Here is a 19,973-nt window from a genome sequence, read left to right on the forward strand (position 1 = left end):
AAATTTGTTGTAAATGTATTTTAAATAAATCTTTTGTGAGTAAAATATTTATTTTATTTCTTCCTTTTTCCAGTGTCGGTCAAACCAAACGTCTCATTCTCTCTTCTTAGCACTAGTTTGCATAACACACTTACAAGCCTTTACCTTTTGTCATTCATTCTCCATTAATATTTTAAATAAGTGTAAACGATCTGTGTGATGTTAAAAAGTTGAGGTAATATATATACATATATGTTTTGTTGTACTGTATAAGTCGTGGTGGCCTGAGGTAAAACGCCCGCCTCTCATACGTGAGGGCGTGGGTTCGGAACCTGGCAAGAACCAATGTGATCTTTTCCGAGTCATATGTACTTTCTGAGAGTATTTAGACACCACTGACGGACGGTGAAGGTAAACATCGTGAGGAAACCTGGTCTTATAATTTCAAATTATAAGATTGAAATCGCCAACCCGTCTTGAGCAAGCGTGGTGATTAATGTTCTAACCTTCTCCATGTGAGAAGAGGCCTTTACTCAGCTGTGGGCTCCGATAGGATGATGATGATATGTGAGTACATCGGACGGTACTCATTCCATCCGTGTAAAATGCAGTGCTATTGTCTACACGTAATAATATTTGATTATCAGAAGATTTTGCGAATATCCTTAAAAGAGAAATCATTGATTGACGATGTATTCACTGGATACTCTTCGCTTCAGTCTTTCCGGGTTACATTATAACAGATTTCCCAGAAATATTCCGGTTTTCCTGAAAGTATAATTAAAGTCTTTCTCAGCCGGCCTCTTAGCTGGATTGATACTTGTCCACAATTGTGTTGTCCTCGTAACCAGGCACACGCGGTTAAAGAAAGAGTTTAGAGAATTAGAGTAAGAATAGAATTGTGAAGGGAAGAGGCCTTTGATACACCAGGAAATCTGATTATCTCATTTTGGTTGTAATTGAAATTGGACGATAATTATTAGGGTTTACACGACTTCCTTCCATAGGAACCAGGTGCCAGGTTACCAGATTTAAAGATTTAGACGGTATACCAGTAATTAAAGAGCAAATACAAAAGTGTTGGCAAGTAAAATATACAGCAGAAGACAATTCAAGATGTGCCTTCATTACCCAGCTCACAGGAAGTCCTTGTTTAACAATTTATTATCATTTAGGGTTGCCACATTCAGCAGTCACTTCTGAAGTTAACAAATATTCGAGTTGTGAGCTGTGATTTTATATTTAGTCAAATCAGAATCCTTTGATAATAAGAATAGTTTTTTTCTATTAAAACCATTTGCAGTATTAAATACGATGAATTCTATTTAAATAATAATGCTACAGTCTTTGTAAATGAATTAAATATCACGAATAATAGCTTCCAGTATGGGCATGGTGATCAATAATTTTATTACATGTAAATAAAATAATATAAATGCTTACAATAATTTGTTAAATATTTAACAGGGCCGCAATGAATATGGTTTGCCAGAAATTGTTAACTTAATAAATTTCTCTTGCAAGACGAATAGCCCTCGTATAACGCCGGGGTCTCCGACCGCAGTACGTTAACATTCCGATTGACCCTTTGACCTAATTTCAATTGTAATGACCACTACACAAACATTGTTAATTCACAAGATACGTATGTCAGACAGATAAAAATAGATTGTTAGGGATTTATGATTTATATGCACAAGAAAAAGCAATTTTATTTTGTTTTCGTAAGTTTTATAGAGACACTATAGTGTATTTTTTTGTTTTTTTTCTGAAGTAATCCCTTTACGACCTTCCTTCCAATATTACTAAACTGTTTTTTTTTTGTTATATTAGGTCTAACATATGAAATTTACCTTTTTCAAGGGAGTAAGCTAAAGTCGATTTTTCCAGAATATAATGTATTAAATGAAAATAAGGTTTTAAGAGATACTTTCATCTCGTCTGTCTGTTAATAGGTTCTTTTCAAATTTGGTTAGGTAGAGAGAGGAGCTTGGACAGTGGAGGTAAGCGTTAGGTTAAACCTACACCTGGGTCGCAAGTCCCAGGCTCTGTCGAAGCTCCTCTCTCTGCAACGATGGACCCGGCGCCCGCACGGTGAATCCATTGAATGCTGAGAGGTTTCATCTCCGTGTAAAAGTTAAACATCGAATGTTTATTTTATACAGATCGTATAAACTATTAATAATTAAATATAGTAAGCAGATTCTTAAACATTTTATCTGTTATAACTTAAAGTACGTCATTATTTATTATTATTAATAAGACAAGAAGTGGGTGGTTATTAGTATACAATATGTCATGAGTATGAAAAATATACAAAGGTGTGTAACACAGTACTACGAAATCAATAGAATACAATTGAACTGTTATTGCTGAGTGTAAATAAAATTAAACTAGTTGAATTTATTTGCCAATAGTTAAATACGTACTCACCAAGATTTTGATGATGATTACAAGTCCGAGTCAATAATACAAACGGAACTGATTGGTTTTTAAATCAAAACAATTACTTTTGTTTAGTATTTAGCAAAAGAACTTTAAATTCACTTGTGTTGTTCACAGAGCGGGGCGGGAAAAGTATAAGATGGCACAGATTATGTCAAACTTGACATAGACTCAAAAAGGTCCGAAATTTAAATGTGAATATTAAAACAGAAACTTTTCCCGTTTCTTAATAATATGATGTAACGTAGTGAATTTTTTTTATAATAATAGACAATATTATGTTATTCTTCATCGACCTTGTACTTAAACTGACACGATTTCTTTTTTGTAGGTTAGAAGTTAAATTTTTAAGAGAAACAACTTTTATAAAATGACATATACGATCTTAAATTTTTTTTAAAACTCTGTGAGATATTTATATTATATTTTTGATCAACGGTTAGCTGATACAAAATGACAGTTGGTTTTAAACCATCTCTTCCCGCCAAAGCTAACCTTTCTAAGTCATGGAATTATGAAAATAATAACGAAAACGAAATGGCAATACAAATTTTACTTCAAAAGATAGAGGTTTCTTATAAACACATTTACAGTTGAAGTGATCATTTAATAAGTTTACACACAATTCCGCTAGATGGCGTTGACTATAACTCGTATTTTCTTTGCATGCTATTAAACGACAGGCAGGATTCATAATAAATTAAAATAAATAAAATTACACGGAACCATATTCATTAATTTATTTATTTATTGAGTATTTCACATCTTGAGTACGTGTTTGTACAAAACTTGACAATGTCACAAATATATTACAGAATTAATACCTATAATAAAAATGCCGCCAAATTCTGACTTTGACACTTTTTGATAGAATGTAAATTTTTAAATTTTTTTCATTCCAATAATTTATTTTATTCGTCAAGTTACAGACCTGCTTAGTTTCTGAGTATTGATACTGACGATTTTAAAAATATATAATTATATACTATGACTTTTATTGTTGAAGTAATTTATGTGTCGTCGAAGACTGGTCACGTACTTTAAATAATCACTAACTCACAAACTTACTTAGCAATAAATATCCAAATAAATAAGCTTACTTTTTAATAGTTTCGAGGATAGCTTATATTTACATATCCACAAACAAACATGTTTTATATTCTCAAACACACAGCGAGTTGCAATCTCAGTTCATTGTTTCTTTGAAAAATGTCTACTAATTTTGACAACTACCATTAATATCACATGACAGGGATCGTTTGTATTGTTTTGACAGCTTGATGTCAAATATCGAGATTCGTTCTAAAACAGTTTTGAATAAAGAGTTTTTTTTTGTTTGTTTTAAAAAAAAATATTTAAAATTCACGTGATATTCTCTCATATACCTACAGCTTCAAGATTTTATTGAAGTGAAACTTCTTATGCGACTTCCAACATGGTAGCGTTAAACGTTTAACGCTATGGGAAGGAGGGGGGAGAGACAGAGCGAGACGGAATGCACGCAGGATATTAATAGTGACTTGTAAGTAACGTTAATAAAGTTTGTCTTAAAGAAACACTGAAAAATCCTTAAAAATCAATTTCTACCTCTTCCTGTTTTCATTACAACTTCATTCCGCGCGGATTGCCTCCACGTACAATTAATTTTTACTACCTATAATATCGTTTTTCGTATAGTTCTGTCTCATGTAATAGTTGCAGATCAGTTCTGAGTTGTTATCTCGTTGTGACGTCAGTGAGTGATCCTGGGAGATGAAGGTCTCTGTGTGACGGCCACGTGAGCGTCGAGGCCGTCCGACACCCGCGAGGTCCGCCGCTGATACGGCCCTGAGGCCCGCTCTGGAGAAACATCACATATATAATCATTCCGTGTATCGTATTTATAATAGTTGTAGGTATGAAGTCGTAACTCAGACGATAGATGGCGCTGTCGGTGGGCCAACAACTAGTACCTTCATTGTGAAAAGGTTGAATAGCTTTCAACGCTTATCTGAAGCGGATCGTTGAAGTAACGCCATTGCAGGAGTTCCTACAACGTCCATCAATCATATTAGACACAGGATTGTGTGTGTCTGTGAGTGTGTGTGTGCGTGTGTGTGTCCCCGCTCACCGTCGTCGGTGTGTGTGATGAGCTGCCTGTACTCGGTGGAGAGCCTCCTCCGCCCGTGCTCGTACTTGGCCTCCTTGGCCAGCAGAGCCTCTCTCTGTATCTGTATGCGCAGCTCGGTGGGCACGTCCGGGATGAACAGCTGCATCAGACCCGTCAGACCGAACACCACGTGCTGGAACATTGTCATTGTACTATTATATGACGTAATGTCTTAAAGATCGGGTTAGCGAATAGTGTGGGACTAGTGTGGGACCGTCTCGTGGTGAGTGGACGAACTATTAGCTATATATTTTCTAGAAAATTCCTAAACAAGTAGAGACATCAACGAGAACGCTAAGGAATGTTCTAGAAATAGGATCGTCCTTCGAGAGGCGACATACAAGCGACACAAGCGACGTTCCCCGCGGTCACAATACACTGAATATTAGTGTTTTCTGTTAGTAGCCGTGTTTATATTGCTCATCAAACGCCAGCTCGTAACTTGTTTGGGCTGGTTGTGTTATTGGCAGCGCTTTCGTTTTAATTCATTGATTAATGACTTATCAGCTCTTAGTGGTTCACCTCGAACACCACTACGAAGGCCAGCCTAGCTGCGAACACGTGCCAGTAGTGCGGCGACAGGCCGTAGGGGTCGCTGTGTTCTGGGGGGTTGCGGTAACCTCGGTAGGAACAGAGCGGCGGGTCGGTTTCGCTGTCGGCGCCCCAGTCGGCTCGATAGTCAGACGTGTTGAACACTGAGAGGTTGGAAATATGAAGCTCATAAGAAACACAATAGTGTAAGGCATTAAGCATGATAATTTAGATATGTAAGGATTTTTCGTATAAAACCACTGTTTCCAGCGCCATCTCTCGGGGTGATGCGGACAACTTGTCATTTATTCGTTCATATTGAAAGTTAAGTTAAGTTCAGTGTTTCGTTCTTGTCCATCATATATATTAATTATCTCAGAGTCAGCGCTGGAAGTTTTAGCGTCTGAAATTGACATTTTCTTGTATATATATATATATATATATATATATATATATATATATATATATATATATATATTGGGAATCTGTTTTGATATAAGATTGATAAATACTCACAGGACAGAGAGTGGTCTATGTAGCCGGCTAACGTTTTGTCGGGAGAATAGACGTACTTGTAGACCATGCGGGGTATGAAGTCGCTCGTGTAGGCTATCACGAACGCCTGGAACATGTACACGGACATGTACTGACGTGTATTGGTTGCTTTAGCGATTATCATACTCACGTTGGACACCACCGCGGCGTACGTGATGCCTCGCAAGATGCCGTACCTGGGACAAAACATGTATATATACAAAAATAGCCTAAATTACAAATGAACTGAGTACTGTTAGTGTTGCTAGCTTCATTTGCTTCATTTTTATGACATCAAAATCAGATCTCTTGGCGGTAAATATCACATCAGATATATGACTTCGTTTAATATTATATCTGTGTATTTTTGAATTTTCATGCAAAAACTACTACACAAATCTTGATGTAACTTTCCAATAATGTAGCTCGGTCGGCAGAATTATGTTTACATGAAAATTAATTCAAAAATTCCATGTAGTTCCTCATGGGAATAACATGAGAGTTATATTCTGTATGGAGCCACGATTCAGACACTAGATGGCGCCGTCAGTTTGTTACATATTAAAATATAAATCGCATTTAGTACTTCATGGAACTTTCATGGCAGTGATATTTTACACTGTGTGCCGTTTGAGACGCTAGGTGGCGCTGTCAATATAAATCATAGTTTTACCAAGCCCCTATGTCCTCGACCCTCTCGGCGAGCGGCCTCCTCGCCTGCGTCACCATCTTGTAAGCGTCCAAACGTATCTCGGCCACGTTGTTGAGTAACGCGAACAGCGGCGCCAGGGGGAAGGCCGCCACGAACAGCGTCACGAACCCGTACTGGAGGACTGGAACCATTCAATAGACTCACTTTACACCTCACGACAGATGGCGCTGCTAGTGACACAGATCGAACGAACAATGTTTAAAGTTTAGCGGAATAACTTGATTGGTAAAGCGACGGGAATGAAGTATTGTGGGTGGCTGGTTCGAGTCCTGTTTCTAGACATTTAATTCAGTGGATTCACCGTGCGGGTGCCGGGTCCATGATGCAGGGAGAGGAGCTTCAACAGTGACTGGGACTTGCGACCCAGGTGTAGGTTTAAGGGGCCGCTATCTAACGCGTTAAACGCTCACCTCCACTGTCCAAGCTCACCAAATTTGAAAAGAACCTGCTAGGGCTGCCTTCGATGATATATAATATCGAATGAAATGTCCAGACACAGGACTCGCACCTGTCATATATATATATATATATATATATTTGAATACGTTTGTGACACTGACTCATCTCGAGATATTCATCGAAGAGCGCGAGGCGTCCCGGGTCCTGTAGGTGGTAGTCTTGTTCCCAGGCCATGTGCGCGCGGCTAGGGTCCCGGGTCACAGCACGATGAGATCGGAGACGCCACCAGTTGTGCAACTTACTGTGAGATACGATGAGTTACGATGAGTGGAATCACATATTGTTAATATAATGAATACGATAATCATCAATGTTCATTACTTCCAATAGTCTTACAAAAGTGGCTGAAGCCAGTGTTCCTAGTTTTCAAATACAAAGTCATACTTAAATGTTGCCATCACAAAATGACTATGGTTCAGTATTATTATTAATTATAATTAGTCAGAAAAATAATTCCAAGGATTATCGTATGTTATAATTAGTAAGCACAGAGGGCGCCACTTGTCCCATAACGCTGTGTGAGTGTATTAAATCATTGAGTCTCGCACGGGTATCCAAGCTCCACGAAGTTATTGAAGCACTGCTTGCCGATCATGATGATGGCCAGCTGTATGCACAGCTCGGACAGGCAGCCGGCCGGGTCGCAGATGTCGCCCTTCAGCTTGAAGAACTCCGACTTCCTGGCCTGGTCGTCGCCGGGGTAGTCGAAGAAACGACCCTGGGTGTAGAGGAAACATCTTGAGGAACATCCGAAGACATGGTGACGTAAAAATATTATTATAAGATTTTTTCTGTGACTTTGGTGTAGAAATAATTAAAAGCATGTATGTACTTATATTGTGCCCGTTAAAAGTCAGCGCCATCTATCGTCTTAATCTGTATACTACATACAACTGTTACATGTTCTATTATTTAAAATCAAAATCATGTTATTCTTGTGTATGTGTGTGTGTGTGTGTGTGGTTTCATCAACATCCGTTCAGTAATAAATTTTCTCATTAACGTCAATAGCAGTAGATATTTTTGATGTCGTCTGAACATTTTCATATAAATATCTCATATACAGGTATTGTTCGAAAAATTACTTAATCAATAAGAAATATCTTTAATTTTTATTCAATATGCCACGTGTTATATCTCACCTTGAAGAAGGCTATGTATATGAGCGACGAATAGAAGTTGATGAACTCGAAGAAGAATATCTTGAAGGTGTAGGAGTCCTCGTACTCGGTCTGCGTCCTCGGGTTTTCGACGTTGGTCAAGTAAACGGCGACTTTGGCGTATATCTGGAAGGTTACCACGAGTTTTTTCGTCAAACGGCATAAGGTCAGTTTCAGACTTGTTGTTCAATGTTCGGCGTTACTTAGCCGGCATTAGTTTTAAGACACAGTGAGATACTTAAATGTTGCCATTACAATATGACAATGGCTCAGTATTAAGATTATATTCAGTCATAATGATTCTAAGGATTATAGAACATTGCTAATAGTACTAGATGGCGCCACTTGTAACATGTAGGAAACATAAAAATACTTGCGCGCGTTAGAATCATGATCATTGTCAAATTGATCAGGGCGGCCGTCATGGCGGTGAAGATCTTGGCGTGTTTCTTTAAGAAGAATCCGCTGCCGCCGTAGATGACAGAGACCATAGATATCCTATATATAATGGTGCCCAGGACAGCACCCATCACTATGGTTATCTGAGGGAAATAATTCAAAATTACATCCCGTGTAAACGGTTCAGTGGAAGTCCTAATGATAATGAGCTTAGTGAGAAATTCAGAGCTTTTTATCAATAAGCATGTGTTGGGACTAGTACGAGTATATCATATTTCTGACTCTGTCTGAGGTCAAAGCTTTAGAGAACGCCCTAATCATAAAAATATACAGAAAAGGCTGTACATTAATTATAATGGTATCTTTTGTATAATTCACTCTTGTATTTTAACTATATCTTTCGTCACATCAGATATTCACCATGAAGAGTACAGCCGAGCTGGTGGCGACGTATCTCATGGTCTTCTGCCAGGTGGGTAAGTAAGGTTCCTTCTCCCTCGTCACCGGGTTGGTACGAAACGTTTTCACCGAGGTCTCGAATTCAGGTCGAGGGTCCTCGTCCTAGGGTAGGTGGAAATATACGAATATCATGAGCAATAAAAATATTATAATAGCGCCATCTGTTGAGTATCTACAAAATCTGATCGACAGAGGTGACGTGTGTAGGAATGTATTGATAGCGCCATCTATTGAGTAATTACGGAAACCTCGATCATGGCGTCAGTCTACACAGAAATGGTATCAATAAAATTTTTAAATCGATTGTGAAGAGGAACTTCTTGTGTGACTTCCAACAAGGTTGCGTTACACGTTTACGCTGAGGGAGAGAGAAAGATCCACGAATGTAGAAAATAGGAGAGAGATAGATATAGTCAGTAGATTCCAGGCACATGAGCATGGTACTGCTGCTGTGCTGCGCAGTGGTCAGGGTGGAGCCGCGACATAGTGGAGCACGAGCTTGCTGTTCTGTATTGAGTTATTCGTTTAGTATGTTTTGATACACATAATTGAATAAGGAGATATTTTATTTAAAAATTTAGTTATATAGATAACAATTGCTCTGGTTCACTTCTGGGAGGGACTACACGCACTATTATTTTGTTTTGACTAGATTAGAAATATTAAGAGCGCCATCTATTGACTATATCTTGGCATAAAAATGCTATCATAAGATAAGTAATTACTATTTTTTATGGATTTGTTAAACTGTATAACAATAGAACAAAAATCTATTTCTCGTGAATACATCTTACTTGGTCCACTCCTCCCAGATCCCACTCCCATCTTAACACTGATTGCTTTCGTTTCCACAGTTCAAGGAATGTTGTTGCTGAAAAAAAAATTAAATTTATAAAAGACGAAGCCCTCAAAAATTTGTATCATTAGACAAAGAAACGTCTAAAATATATTGTTAGAGAATAATAGTTTATTATATACTTTAAGAGTTCACAGTTAATTATCGCACATAGTTTTTCATACATCAAAAATTCCATGGCAGTTTTAATTATATATCAAGTAAGGCTATGTCTCGTTTAACCATCGAAGGTAATATAATACTGAATTATGAGGGTGACGGTGGCCCAACCCCAGAAAGACATGAAGATAGCGAAGAACACGGTCGCCGGGTTGTCGAAGAGGTACGTCAGCTTGGCGAACAGGCACGAGTCCGAGAGCAGCTGGTACTGGCAGGCCTTGTCGCAGAGGGGACACAGCGTGGTGTTGCCAGGACCGGACGCGTCGCAGATCTCTTTACTGGAGGTTTATATATAGTCTATGTTACTAATTATTATATTGGCTATCCGCCAGTGAAAGTTTCGTTGGAATCGGTCCAGCCGTTACTGAGATTAGGTGAAACAAACAGCCGGACAATCAATTGTCAAATAATTTAATTCTCTTATATATACCGTGTATACATATAACAGCTGGTATTATAGTACAGACAATACAATTTTAAACTATTTCTTTTAATATATTTTTAGTAAAAAAATACAGATTTAGATGATTTTTTTAGTAGTTTTAGGAAAACTAAAAATATTTTACTCTATTATATTTTCTACGGCTGCTTTTAGAAAGTTAAATCTTTTTTGTCAAATACTAATTTTAATGTATTAGGTCAAAAATAACAGGCGCATTAAATTGTTTATTTGTTAAAATGTTTGTCTCCAAAAACCTTAAAATATCCCATCGAGTCTAAGGCCATAACAATTTGAATGTCAATGTATTTTACGGACCTGGGTATGTTGTCCTGCGAGTTCATGCTGGCCAGTCCGTACAGGAAGCAGAGAGTGCCGACTATGGCGGGCGCGTACAACATTTTAGTGTAAAATCCCAGCCAACAGAAGTACAACGCTATCTTCTCCCCGAAGTATCTTCTGACCAGCCAAAGGGGCTGCTTTTTGTACCATTTGCAGGGACGAGCCCATTCTAGATACAGAAGCTGTGAATAGGAAGTAGCTATTAGTTTTAAGATACGGGTAAATACTTAAATGTTGCCATCACAAAATCACAATGGTTCAGTGTTATAATTAATTCCAAGGATTGCAGTATATTATAATTAGCAAGCACAGAGGGCGCCACTTGTAACATAAGTTATATCTAGGTTTAAGGATTGTAACATCGTATTAGACTCCGCTATGTGTCCGTGTGTCACAAGTCTGTATCTCATGAATGCTGATAGCTGATAGAAATTTCACTGATTTATTCCCGTTGTAGTTATAACAATCAAATACATGAAAACAAGAAAATTCATATTAAAGTTTTCTTCCAAACAACAAACGCTATGTTTAGGAACGTTTATGTATAATTGTAATGTGTGTGTGTATGTCACTGCACTACTTGACGGCCGGGCCGATTTGAAGGAATTTTTGTATTTGTATGGCGAACCAGATGGCTTAGATCACTGATCATCCCAACAGATGGCGCTGTAGGTTGGATCTAGGTTGTTTAAAACAAAAATCCTGCGACGTAGATTATATGAGTTGGTTTGGGTTTTATTTTCACAAAAAAGTCGCGGGCATGGACTAGTATGTTATATGTATATATATGGTGATCCGCCCACCCGTCTGTCCGTCTGTGTCTTGTCCTCGTTGTCCTGGTCGTAGCGGCCCTCGTGCAGCGGGAAACACGCCAGGTACGTGCCGTCGTTCAGCAGGCGACGGATACCCATCTGCGGACATATATATATATATATATATTCCTTTAGGTACTTTGTACTGGAGGTAGGTTTAATCGGAGAATTTTAAATAAATCATGCTAAGAGAATATGAGATTGATTTAATATTTTTAAAGCAAACGTTTTATGGTATTTTAGAACAGAATGACTTAGTATATATAATATATATTATGTCTACCTTAGTATCATTATTATCGTATTTGGCTCTCAACAGAATCTGCATCACCATGAGACTGCGCTGGGCCGGAGAAAACATGGTGTGTCTGTCTTTTACTAAGAATCTAAAAAGATACAAATTTTCGTCAACAGATGGCGGCGGAAACAGTTCTATTTGTAGGTTCTACCTTTCACGCTAGATGGCGTTAACAATAAAAATATTTAAAGTGAACTATACAAACGTTTGAGTGTCTATTTGAATTAGAATAACTGCTTTTTACTAAATGCATATGGATGTACGCCACAGTATTATTATCTGTCTGTTTGTTCTAGCTAAGCTCTGAAACGGCTAGGCCGATTTTGATGTAAATTTCACTGGCAGATAACTGACATAATCACGAGTAACTTAGAAGTAATATACTACAGCGCGTGATGGAAGTCGCGGGTGAAGGTAGTTTTAGAATATTAAGTGACGTACTGTTCTTCTCTCCTGACCCCTGGTTTGTCCGTGGCGCTGTAGAAGGAGGGTTCAGGCTCTATTCTGGTCGGCTCATATTCATACAGCTCCTTCCATTTTCTCCGCCATTTTGTATGCCACCGCTTCTCTCTCTGCGCTTGGACGTCGTTTCCCTTTACATGAAAGTAATACTTGTTACCTGCTCATGTTATATTTTGATCAAATTGAAATTCAAATAAAGACTAGGATAAGGGAAAATTTATTTAATTTTCATATATGTATATAATATGTATTGGTGAAAAAAAGAGTTTTAGAATAAGTACACAAGATGTAGTCTCACCCACGCTCTAACGGATATGGTTATAAATCGTTTGGTGGGGAACTTCATGCCGATGACTTCCGCCAGTCTCATTTCCGTCTTCCAGGGGATGTGTATCTTCAGGAACCAGGTCTTGCCGTCGAAGGACAGGCATTTGTTCTCGAGCTCCAATTCCAGCCCTTCCTTCACCAGATTCTCCTGGTAAGGATTCAATAGATAAATAACAGCTTCTTAGTTCTCGTATTCAAAAAATCTTCGCGCTGATTTTATAAACACAGATTCGAATACCGTTTTTGGACATAAACAGTTTTGATCAATTGTATTATGGCAAAAAAATATTAAAATTGATCAATATAAAAAATTATATATAAGTTAAATGAAGCGGTATGAAGTTAGGACCCAAAATTTATGACAAAAACACTTGGTTCGTAATTTCAATTTCTGCTAAGTTAAATTTCAATGGCCGTCGATTACTCCTCGTGTCTTCTTTCATCTCGTCTCCGTGATCACGGTGGCTGGAAGTGCCGACGCGTCGGGAGTATGTAGATAAAGTATAAACGCGTGGTACATCCGAAAATATTAGTTTCATTTTAATTTACTCGCGAAAGCCTTAGATCTCGTTACTTCAAGTTTAACCTGGAAACGGTCAGTATGACAAAGACCTGGAACGTCCTCCTGCTGTCTCTCCTCTTCGCCTCGGCCTCCGTCATGACTCCGTAGTCTTCTTCCTCGTAGGCCAGCACCATGTCAATACGGCGCCTCCCGTCCCGGAACATCAGGGAATCAGGATCTAGACCCTGGGAAGTCATTCATGGACTACTTATAATAACTAAACTTATATATAAATCTTATATAATTAATGTTTTTGAAGTTGTAATGTTAACATGTCATTTCAAAGCCTACCAAATATCTGTTTATTAGTTTACCTCAGGGCTGGTTTCGCCAATATCTTCCACTTTCTCATTCTTCGTGTTTGGCATTGACTCTTTTCTTTTCTGTTTGTTGTAATTAGAATGATTACTGCCAGGTTTCGACTGGAAGGTGGGCAGCGCTGAGCCAGGCAGAGCGTTCTTATTGAAGGCTCCAGCGGCTGAAGTGACATTCCTCACCAGCTTCCAGTTGAGCTTGGCTCGCCTCTCCTCCGAACTGTCCCGGGATATGATATCGTCACGAAGATATATCTGAATAATAAATCAGCTTTAATATGTTTCATTTTAGGATAATTTGTGTCAATTATATTATAAACAACACAAAAATAACCTGATTTCCTGTTGATTCCGCAAACGGGCTCTGCGATGATCATGAAAAAACATCCGTTTAGATTATTCGTTTGAAATAAAACAAATAATTCAGTCAGAAATCTATGTCGAGAAATGTTTGATGCTATCCAAGCGTATCATCAAGTTTCGATTGACTATAAACATTGACCTTGTTGTTTGGGCTCTCCATAATGTCCGCTAAGGATGTGCCGAAGGCCGAATCTGGTGCCAAGCTATCTGCTGACCTCCACGCAGGACGCTGAAGTGGAGTATTAGGAAGAGCAGATTCCTGACTCCTTCGACGACTTCTCACCTATCATACAATGTAATCAATAAGTTTTATAGATATCCAACTGGTTATATATTTGCGAAAATTACATAAAACGTCTTCACTAAGAATAATATGTTTGTACGGGAAGGGTTTGTGGTTTATGTTGTATACATTTATAGTAAAATTATTAAGATATTTTTATATACGTTTCTATGTCTTTACAAAAAAAAAAACTGTTTTGGCTAGTTAAATGTTTATTAAGAAAATAAACTAACAGCCTCGGGACAAGGTAGAGAACTCAGTTGGTTAGAGATTCAGATAGGGAATTGGGTTCGTACCCCCCCTAAGTATAAGTTTATTAATCTAATTGCTCTTTACTGCGTCAGTTAATTCAAGTCAGTCATACGTCATTCAGCTTTGTATTCTTCTTCGTTCCGGAAGGTCTTTTCGTTCATGATATCATTCTACTTTTATTAATTTGCTTCACTTAACGCCACTGTTACGGGATATCCGTTAGAGCCGTGAGTTACACCAGCGGCTTGGTGTTCTACTGAACTAACGTTATAAAGAAATCTAAAGTAACTTTTAAAGGATAGCAGTAGACTAACAGAAACAAGAGTTTTTGAGACCAAAACTGGCCAGGGCTCACTTTGATGTTGCGTTTATTAGAACATTTTTATAGCCCCCGAACGTTTGCACTGTAAGCCGTAAAAATCTACAGGCGTTTTAGTAATTTCCTAGAAAATGGTAAGGGCTTACTCGTAAATAGAATGCATAGGACTTGTTTTTTTTTTTGGCTCAGAGAAATTCGGAAATGACGAAGCTGTTTTAAGTTGATAATGATTCACTGTTCGCAGGGAAGGTGTCCGGCCTCCATCACTATAGCTGATCACTAAGCTCTCAGCAATTGTCTAGAATCACCATACTTAGAGTTGTGAAACAAACTGATGCAGAGCAAGATTTTGCTTACAATATATCCACCACTTGAAATTAGGTCCTTGCAAATTGTTGTAGTTCTGATGGCGAGTGGATTACCACGTTACAGAAATCGAGAAGATCTCTAAACAAAATTGCCCTCAAGTAATAAATATCCTTGCAGCAGCCTTCTCAAACTTATCAATCGAGTATTGATTCGGCCTCAAGCTGGGAGTAAGACTTAGAACAACGTCCAAAAACCTTACCACACCCAACGAAGACGAATATACTTAAGAATGAATTCTCTAAATATATTTAAAGTTAAATTCAATGTCTCTTACACATGTTAAAGTAATGAAACAGAGGTCGTAATGAACAAACCAATCTCATTTACACTAATGGTCAATGGTGTATAGTCGTTTGTCAATCACAACACGACAGTAAAGACATGGGCTGTGAGCTGTCAGACTAGATTGGTTTTACCACCATGGGGACAGCTTCTTCAGCTCATTTAAGCTATTATATTATTTTTTCTTTTGCTTGAAGCCTTATTAACAGTACATTATATATGTATTATATTGTCTATGTATTGTAGTTACAATTAATTATAGATTCATATTAAATAAGTTAGCATATAATTCGTGAAACTCAGTATTGAGACATGGTCTTTAGTTAAACATGTATATATATATATAGGGACAACATTAAATAAATATCTTCAGTGCACAGAAACAGTAAAAAAAATTGGTATTTTCATTAATTCTATTAAACACTATTCACTGAAACAATATATTGTGTAAGTCTGTTGGATCCTATCAATCAATCAATCCCCAAAGGTTAACGACCGTCGCTTAACTTTCATCGGAAATACATTAGGCTTTAAGTTAATACACATTCCCCTGCGTATTACACATTGGTTTATTTTATCCGACCGCACAAAAACGGAGTGCGGTTTAACTATTTTTTATGTTGTTAGTTTTTTTTTTAAGTGAAAGGCGGCGAACGAGCAGACAGCCTACTTGATGACATCCGCAACATCTATGTTTGCGTTGCCTACATTGATTGTTGAGGAAAATGGAGGGGTGGGAATAAGGAAATGGCAGGAAATGGTGGGAAGGTTTTACTTTCGATTTCTACAGGCTTCTCCTGATGTGTGGGTTTTAATATAATTTGTATTTTTTATATCTACTTTGTTTCAGAATAAAACAATAATATCGCAAATCAAAGGAGATAAAACCTGAACAACTGCTTAGAGTCAACATCAAATGAGAGAAAAATTAGGAGGTGGTAGAGCCTAGCTGTCATCATACTACTCATGCTCATGGGCTGGCTCGACCGGGGAAGTACCACCTTTTCACAGAAGATCGGCATGAAGCAGTCTTTGATGGCTACGTTTCGTCCGATGAGTGGGAGTTTTGTTCTTTCCTTTTCCCCACCCTTTCTTCTCCCTCTCTCACAGTCAAGGTCGGCAAAGCATCCGCAACATCCCTTATGTTGCAGATGTCCATGGGCGACGGTGACTACCTTCATCAAGTAGGCCGTTTGCTCGTTTGACACCTTTGATATATAAAATAAATATCGTTAACAGACAGGTATAGATCCTCACCTGATCTTCAGCGCCATCAGAGACACTCAGCTCGGTCCTGGTGGTGGAAGTCGAACTGGTGAGGTCGTCCCAGGCCTTGTGGGTCACACTGGCTGTGGGTGGTTCAGAACTGGTGCCATCTGGATGAAAAATTAATTTAATGATGATAGAGGTCCAATCATATATTCAATTGGAAGCTATTATCCCAGCTGCGTAAGAAAGTACATGATAGGTCATTATCTAGGATTATTGTCTAATCTATAGTTATAGATTATCTGTGGTCTATAACTCATTAATACAGAACATTCGTCCCAAATTAAACGTTCTAATGTAATTTCGGTAATTTGGTTCTCTTTTTTGGGTCGGTTATCTTATTTTCAAAAAATCTTTGAGTATAAACTTTATAGTTTTGTTTTTTTTTGATACTTTTTTTTATTATATGCCGTAACAAAACGTGGACAAAGAATGATGGTTGTTGATGAAATTATTCACAAAGACTTATTATATAGGTCTTAAAAAGTTGTCAACAAAAATATACATATTGTTATATATATGTGCATTATTATAAACTATAATAATAAAAACGACATGAAGATCAGATATTGTTGTTGATAAATGAAGAGACACGAAATATGCACGTCTCATAGTCCCATACAAATCGTATTTTAGTAAGAGGTTGGGGAAAACAAGAGAAATAAAAAACTAAAAAAAATATTTGCAAACAAGGTCATTAAGCTCCTAAATAACAAAAAATTAAAGCAGTTATAATTAAGCTCGAGCATTATTTCAGCTGTGGATATCAAACTACCTTCACGAAGTCTTTCTCTTTTTGCTCTTCCGCCATCATCACTGTTTCGTCTAGACGATGACTCGCTCTGACTCCCCTTCACTCTTTCACTCTCGAACGTAATTTTGTCCATCAAAGAGTGAGTTGGACCCAACGCCCCGATGTAATGGTTGACTGGATCTAGGTTCAGTTTGTCCAAATTCTTCGGCGCACGCTGGTTGAGCTTTTCCACGACCTTCCTGACTGATACTTCTCCGAACTCTTCTGCATTATCTTTCATTGTTTCCTGAAAAAGAAAATTTTTATAGTTTTGGGAGTACATGACACCGACTGGCTTTGAAGTAGTTTAATATAAACTTAAATTTGTTATCACCTACACTTATGAAATCAGTTAAATTATAAATCGTAAAAACGCAAGATTCAGTCTTCACAAGGATTCGAACTTGCGACTCGGATAATATGTACTTCCAGTGGCGATTACAATTGAGCTAGTGTATGGAATAGTGTCTAGTGTATGAAATAGAAGCTAGTGTATGAAATTCTGATATTTTTAAATTTAAGTTTAATTATTTAGGTCTAATGATAATCAATAAAATATCCGCCATTTCCAGACGAATATTCATTTTTTTGAGAAGCCAAATATGAATATAAGAATATGAATAAGAAATATGAATATAAAGAATAAAGTTTAATGAGAAAATAAAAAGCTTGGAGAGCATAAATTGAGGCAATATAATAAGAGATCATGCCTAAGATGCCTAGACGCCTGAAAGTTATCAAATATCAAGTGTTCAGTTGGCTCCTCCACAAACAACGCATCTGCAACACCCCTTATATAGCACCATGTCCATGGGCAATGGTGACTACCTCCCATCAGGGACAAAGTCTGCTCTTTTGGCACATAAACGAAGAGTTTTAAATCACGTCACAAGTTAGTAAGTTTATGATTATCGACGATTAAATTTAATTAATGGAATTAAGACAATTTGATAAGTATTAGGGATACCGAATAATACTAATCAGAAGTCAAGTGGCCATAACCTCGTTATCGATAGCATAAAAATAATTATATCCGTGTAAAGTATTCATCATCATCATCGTCAGCCCATATTAGTCCACTGCTGAACATAGGCCTCTCCAATTAAAGTATTATCTCACTCTATCAAACATTATTCTTTAATTATTCATATGAATTTCAAAAAATGCTCGCTTATATCTAATAATGTTCTGAATTTACGAAAGCAATAAAGTATAGTATAATCTGCAATTTTATCCAGATTTTCCGAATTCAGTTGGAGATTTACTGCGAGGGCTCAGTTTCAGGCAAAGACCTCGTGGTACTCTTAATAGTCAGGACTATGTTCTCATCCACAATGATCGATAACCTGGACAATTGCCTAGCACTGAATATTGGTGACGTCCTTGAAATGGAGAAAGGATTGAGTCAGTATTAACACTCTACCTTCGAATCAGAACATTATCATTTAAGAAAAGAGAACCGTCAAATTTTATGTTGTTAAGTTAAACGAAACTCCTTCTTAGTGTTCTAATGACTTCTAAGCTGATTTAATCATTTTCTACTATCACTACTATTAATATAATGAGACGAAACCTCTCAGCATTCAATGGATTCACCGTGCGGGTGCCGGGTCCATCGTTGCAGGGAGAGGAGCTTCAACAGTGCCTGGGACTTGCGACCCAGGTGTAGGTTTAAGGGGCCCCTATCTAATGCGCGTTGAACGCTCACCTCCACCGTCCAAGCTCCCCTCTCTACCTAACTAAATTTGAAAGGAACCTACTGGGGCTGCCTTCGAAGTACGATCCAAGAATGAATTCATATTAGTTCTGGACAGGCCCAAGTCTTCTAGTAGGTTGTAGAGATTTAGCCGTTATACCTCTCGTTCCCACTTCTACAGTGTACAAATCCAGGACGAACCTATTTAGAGTGAGTTTGTTTGTGAGCTCGTAATGTTTATTGACCTTGATGGCGTGGTCTTTGGGGATGTTGGTTACAAGTTGGAAGTTATATTTATAATATTCATATATATATATATATATATATATATATATATAATATATTGTTTTAAAATAGTGTTTATGATCGCCACTAACTGGAAAAAGGATTAACGTTACGTATTACGGTTACTGAGTTTTTTGTATTTCCAGATGACTTCAAGGCTGGCTGGAGCGATTTAAAAGAAATTGTATTCACAAATAAGCCTTTTGGCACGTCACTCCACGAAGTTCAGTGTTGAAATGTCCCCAGATTTACGGTGAGATATAGCAAGGGATCTCCAGTAGACCAATTTTGGAAAAACCGTTAGTGTCCGTTATTGAAAATAGCTTAATCACAGAGGAGTGCACAGAGATTTGTGGTAGGGTAAGCAGAATATGTTTGAAGAAGAACTACCAATTTTCATCATAATTTCTTCCTCTAAAACATTGATATAATTCGCGCATAAAGTTACAGCAGTCCGATCAGAACTCACATCTATATTTTTTATAAATCTATCAACTACCTCTGAGCCACGAAAGTACCTTAGAACGATTACGATCTGTAAATCACCGCTTATCCAGTGGAGGTTCAAACATTTCTATTATTATTATTTGAAAACAACAAACATTGAAAACAAAATAAAATATTTTTATTTACACAACCTGCTAGCTAATTAAAACTATAATAT

General features: G+C 37.5%; 1 protein-coding gene across 2 annotated transcripts in view; it reads right to left on the bottom strand.

Moving 5' to 3' along the window:
- Nucleotides 1-3,167: 3,167 nt before the first annotated feature.
- LOC116776649 (anoctamin-4) overlaps nucleotides 3,168-19,973 on the bottom strand; it is a 31,757-nt gene continuing 14,951 nt past the window's right edge. Inside the window, exons 2-25 of one of the 2 annotated variants that reach the window (XM_032669890.2) lie at nucleotides 17,311-17,575; nucleotides 16,524-16,642; nucleotides 13,901-14,044; nucleotides 13,733-13,762; nucleotides 13,399-13,653; nucleotides 13,135-13,269; nucleotides 12,494-12,670; nucleotides 12,175-12,326; nucleotides 11,719-11,821; nucleotides 11,427-11,534; nucleotides 10,600-10,805; nucleotides 9,954-10,120; nucleotides 9,622-9,698; nucleotides 8,789-8,929; nucleotides 8,347-8,511; nucleotides 7,952-8,095; nucleotides 7,358-7,527; nucleotides 6,911-7,050; nucleotides 6,312-6,471; nucleotides 5,790-5,835; nucleotides 5,621-5,726; nucleotides 5,096-5,268; nucleotides 4,535-4,706; nucleotides 3,168-4,263 (exon numbers count right to left, since the gene is read on the bottom strand). In XM_032669890.2, the coding sequence (XP_032525781.2) occupies nucleotides 4,157-4,263; nucleotides 4,535-4,706; nucleotides 5,096-5,268; nucleotides 5,621-5,726; nucleotides 5,790-5,835; nucleotides 6,312-6,471; nucleotides 6,911-7,050; nucleotides 7,358-7,527; nucleotides 7,952-8,095; nucleotides 8,347-8,511; nucleotides 8,789-8,929; nucleotides 9,622-9,698; nucleotides 9,954-10,120; nucleotides 10,600-10,805; nucleotides 11,427-11,534; nucleotides 11,719-11,821; nucleotides 12,175-12,326; nucleotides 12,494-12,670; nucleotides 13,135-13,269; nucleotides 13,399-13,653; nucleotides 13,733-13,762; nucleotides 13,901-14,044; nucleotides 16,524-16,642; nucleotides 17,311-17,569 (3,456 nt within the window). In that variant the 5' untranslated portion in view covers nucleotides 17,570-17,575 and the 3' untranslated portion in view covers nucleotides 3,168-4,156. Of the gene's footprint in view, nucleotides 4,264-4,534; nucleotides 4,707-5,095; nucleotides 5,269-5,620; nucleotides 5,836-6,311; nucleotides 6,472-6,910; nucleotides 7,051-7,357; nucleotides 7,528-7,951; nucleotides 8,096-8,346; nucleotides 8,512-8,788; nucleotides 8,930-9,621; nucleotides 9,699-9,953; nucleotides 10,121-10,599; nucleotides 10,806-11,426; nucleotides 11,535-11,718; nucleotides 11,822-12,174; nucleotides 12,327-12,493; nucleotides 12,671-13,134; nucleotides 13,270-13,398; nucleotides 13,654-13,732; nucleotides 13,763-13,900; nucleotides 14,045-16,523; nucleotides 16,643-17,310; nucleotides 17,576-19,973 lie in introns of both variants that reach the window. The other variant, XM_032669889.2, reaches the window with a different exon arrangement.

The sequence above is a fragment of the Danaus plexippus genome, chromosome 30 (assembly GCF_018135715.1).
Source record: "Danaus plexippus chromosome 30, MEX_DaPlex, whole genome shotgun sequence".
Lineage (NCBI taxonomy): Eukaryota > Metazoa > Arthropoda > Insecta > Lepidoptera > Nymphalidae > Danaus > Danaus plexippus.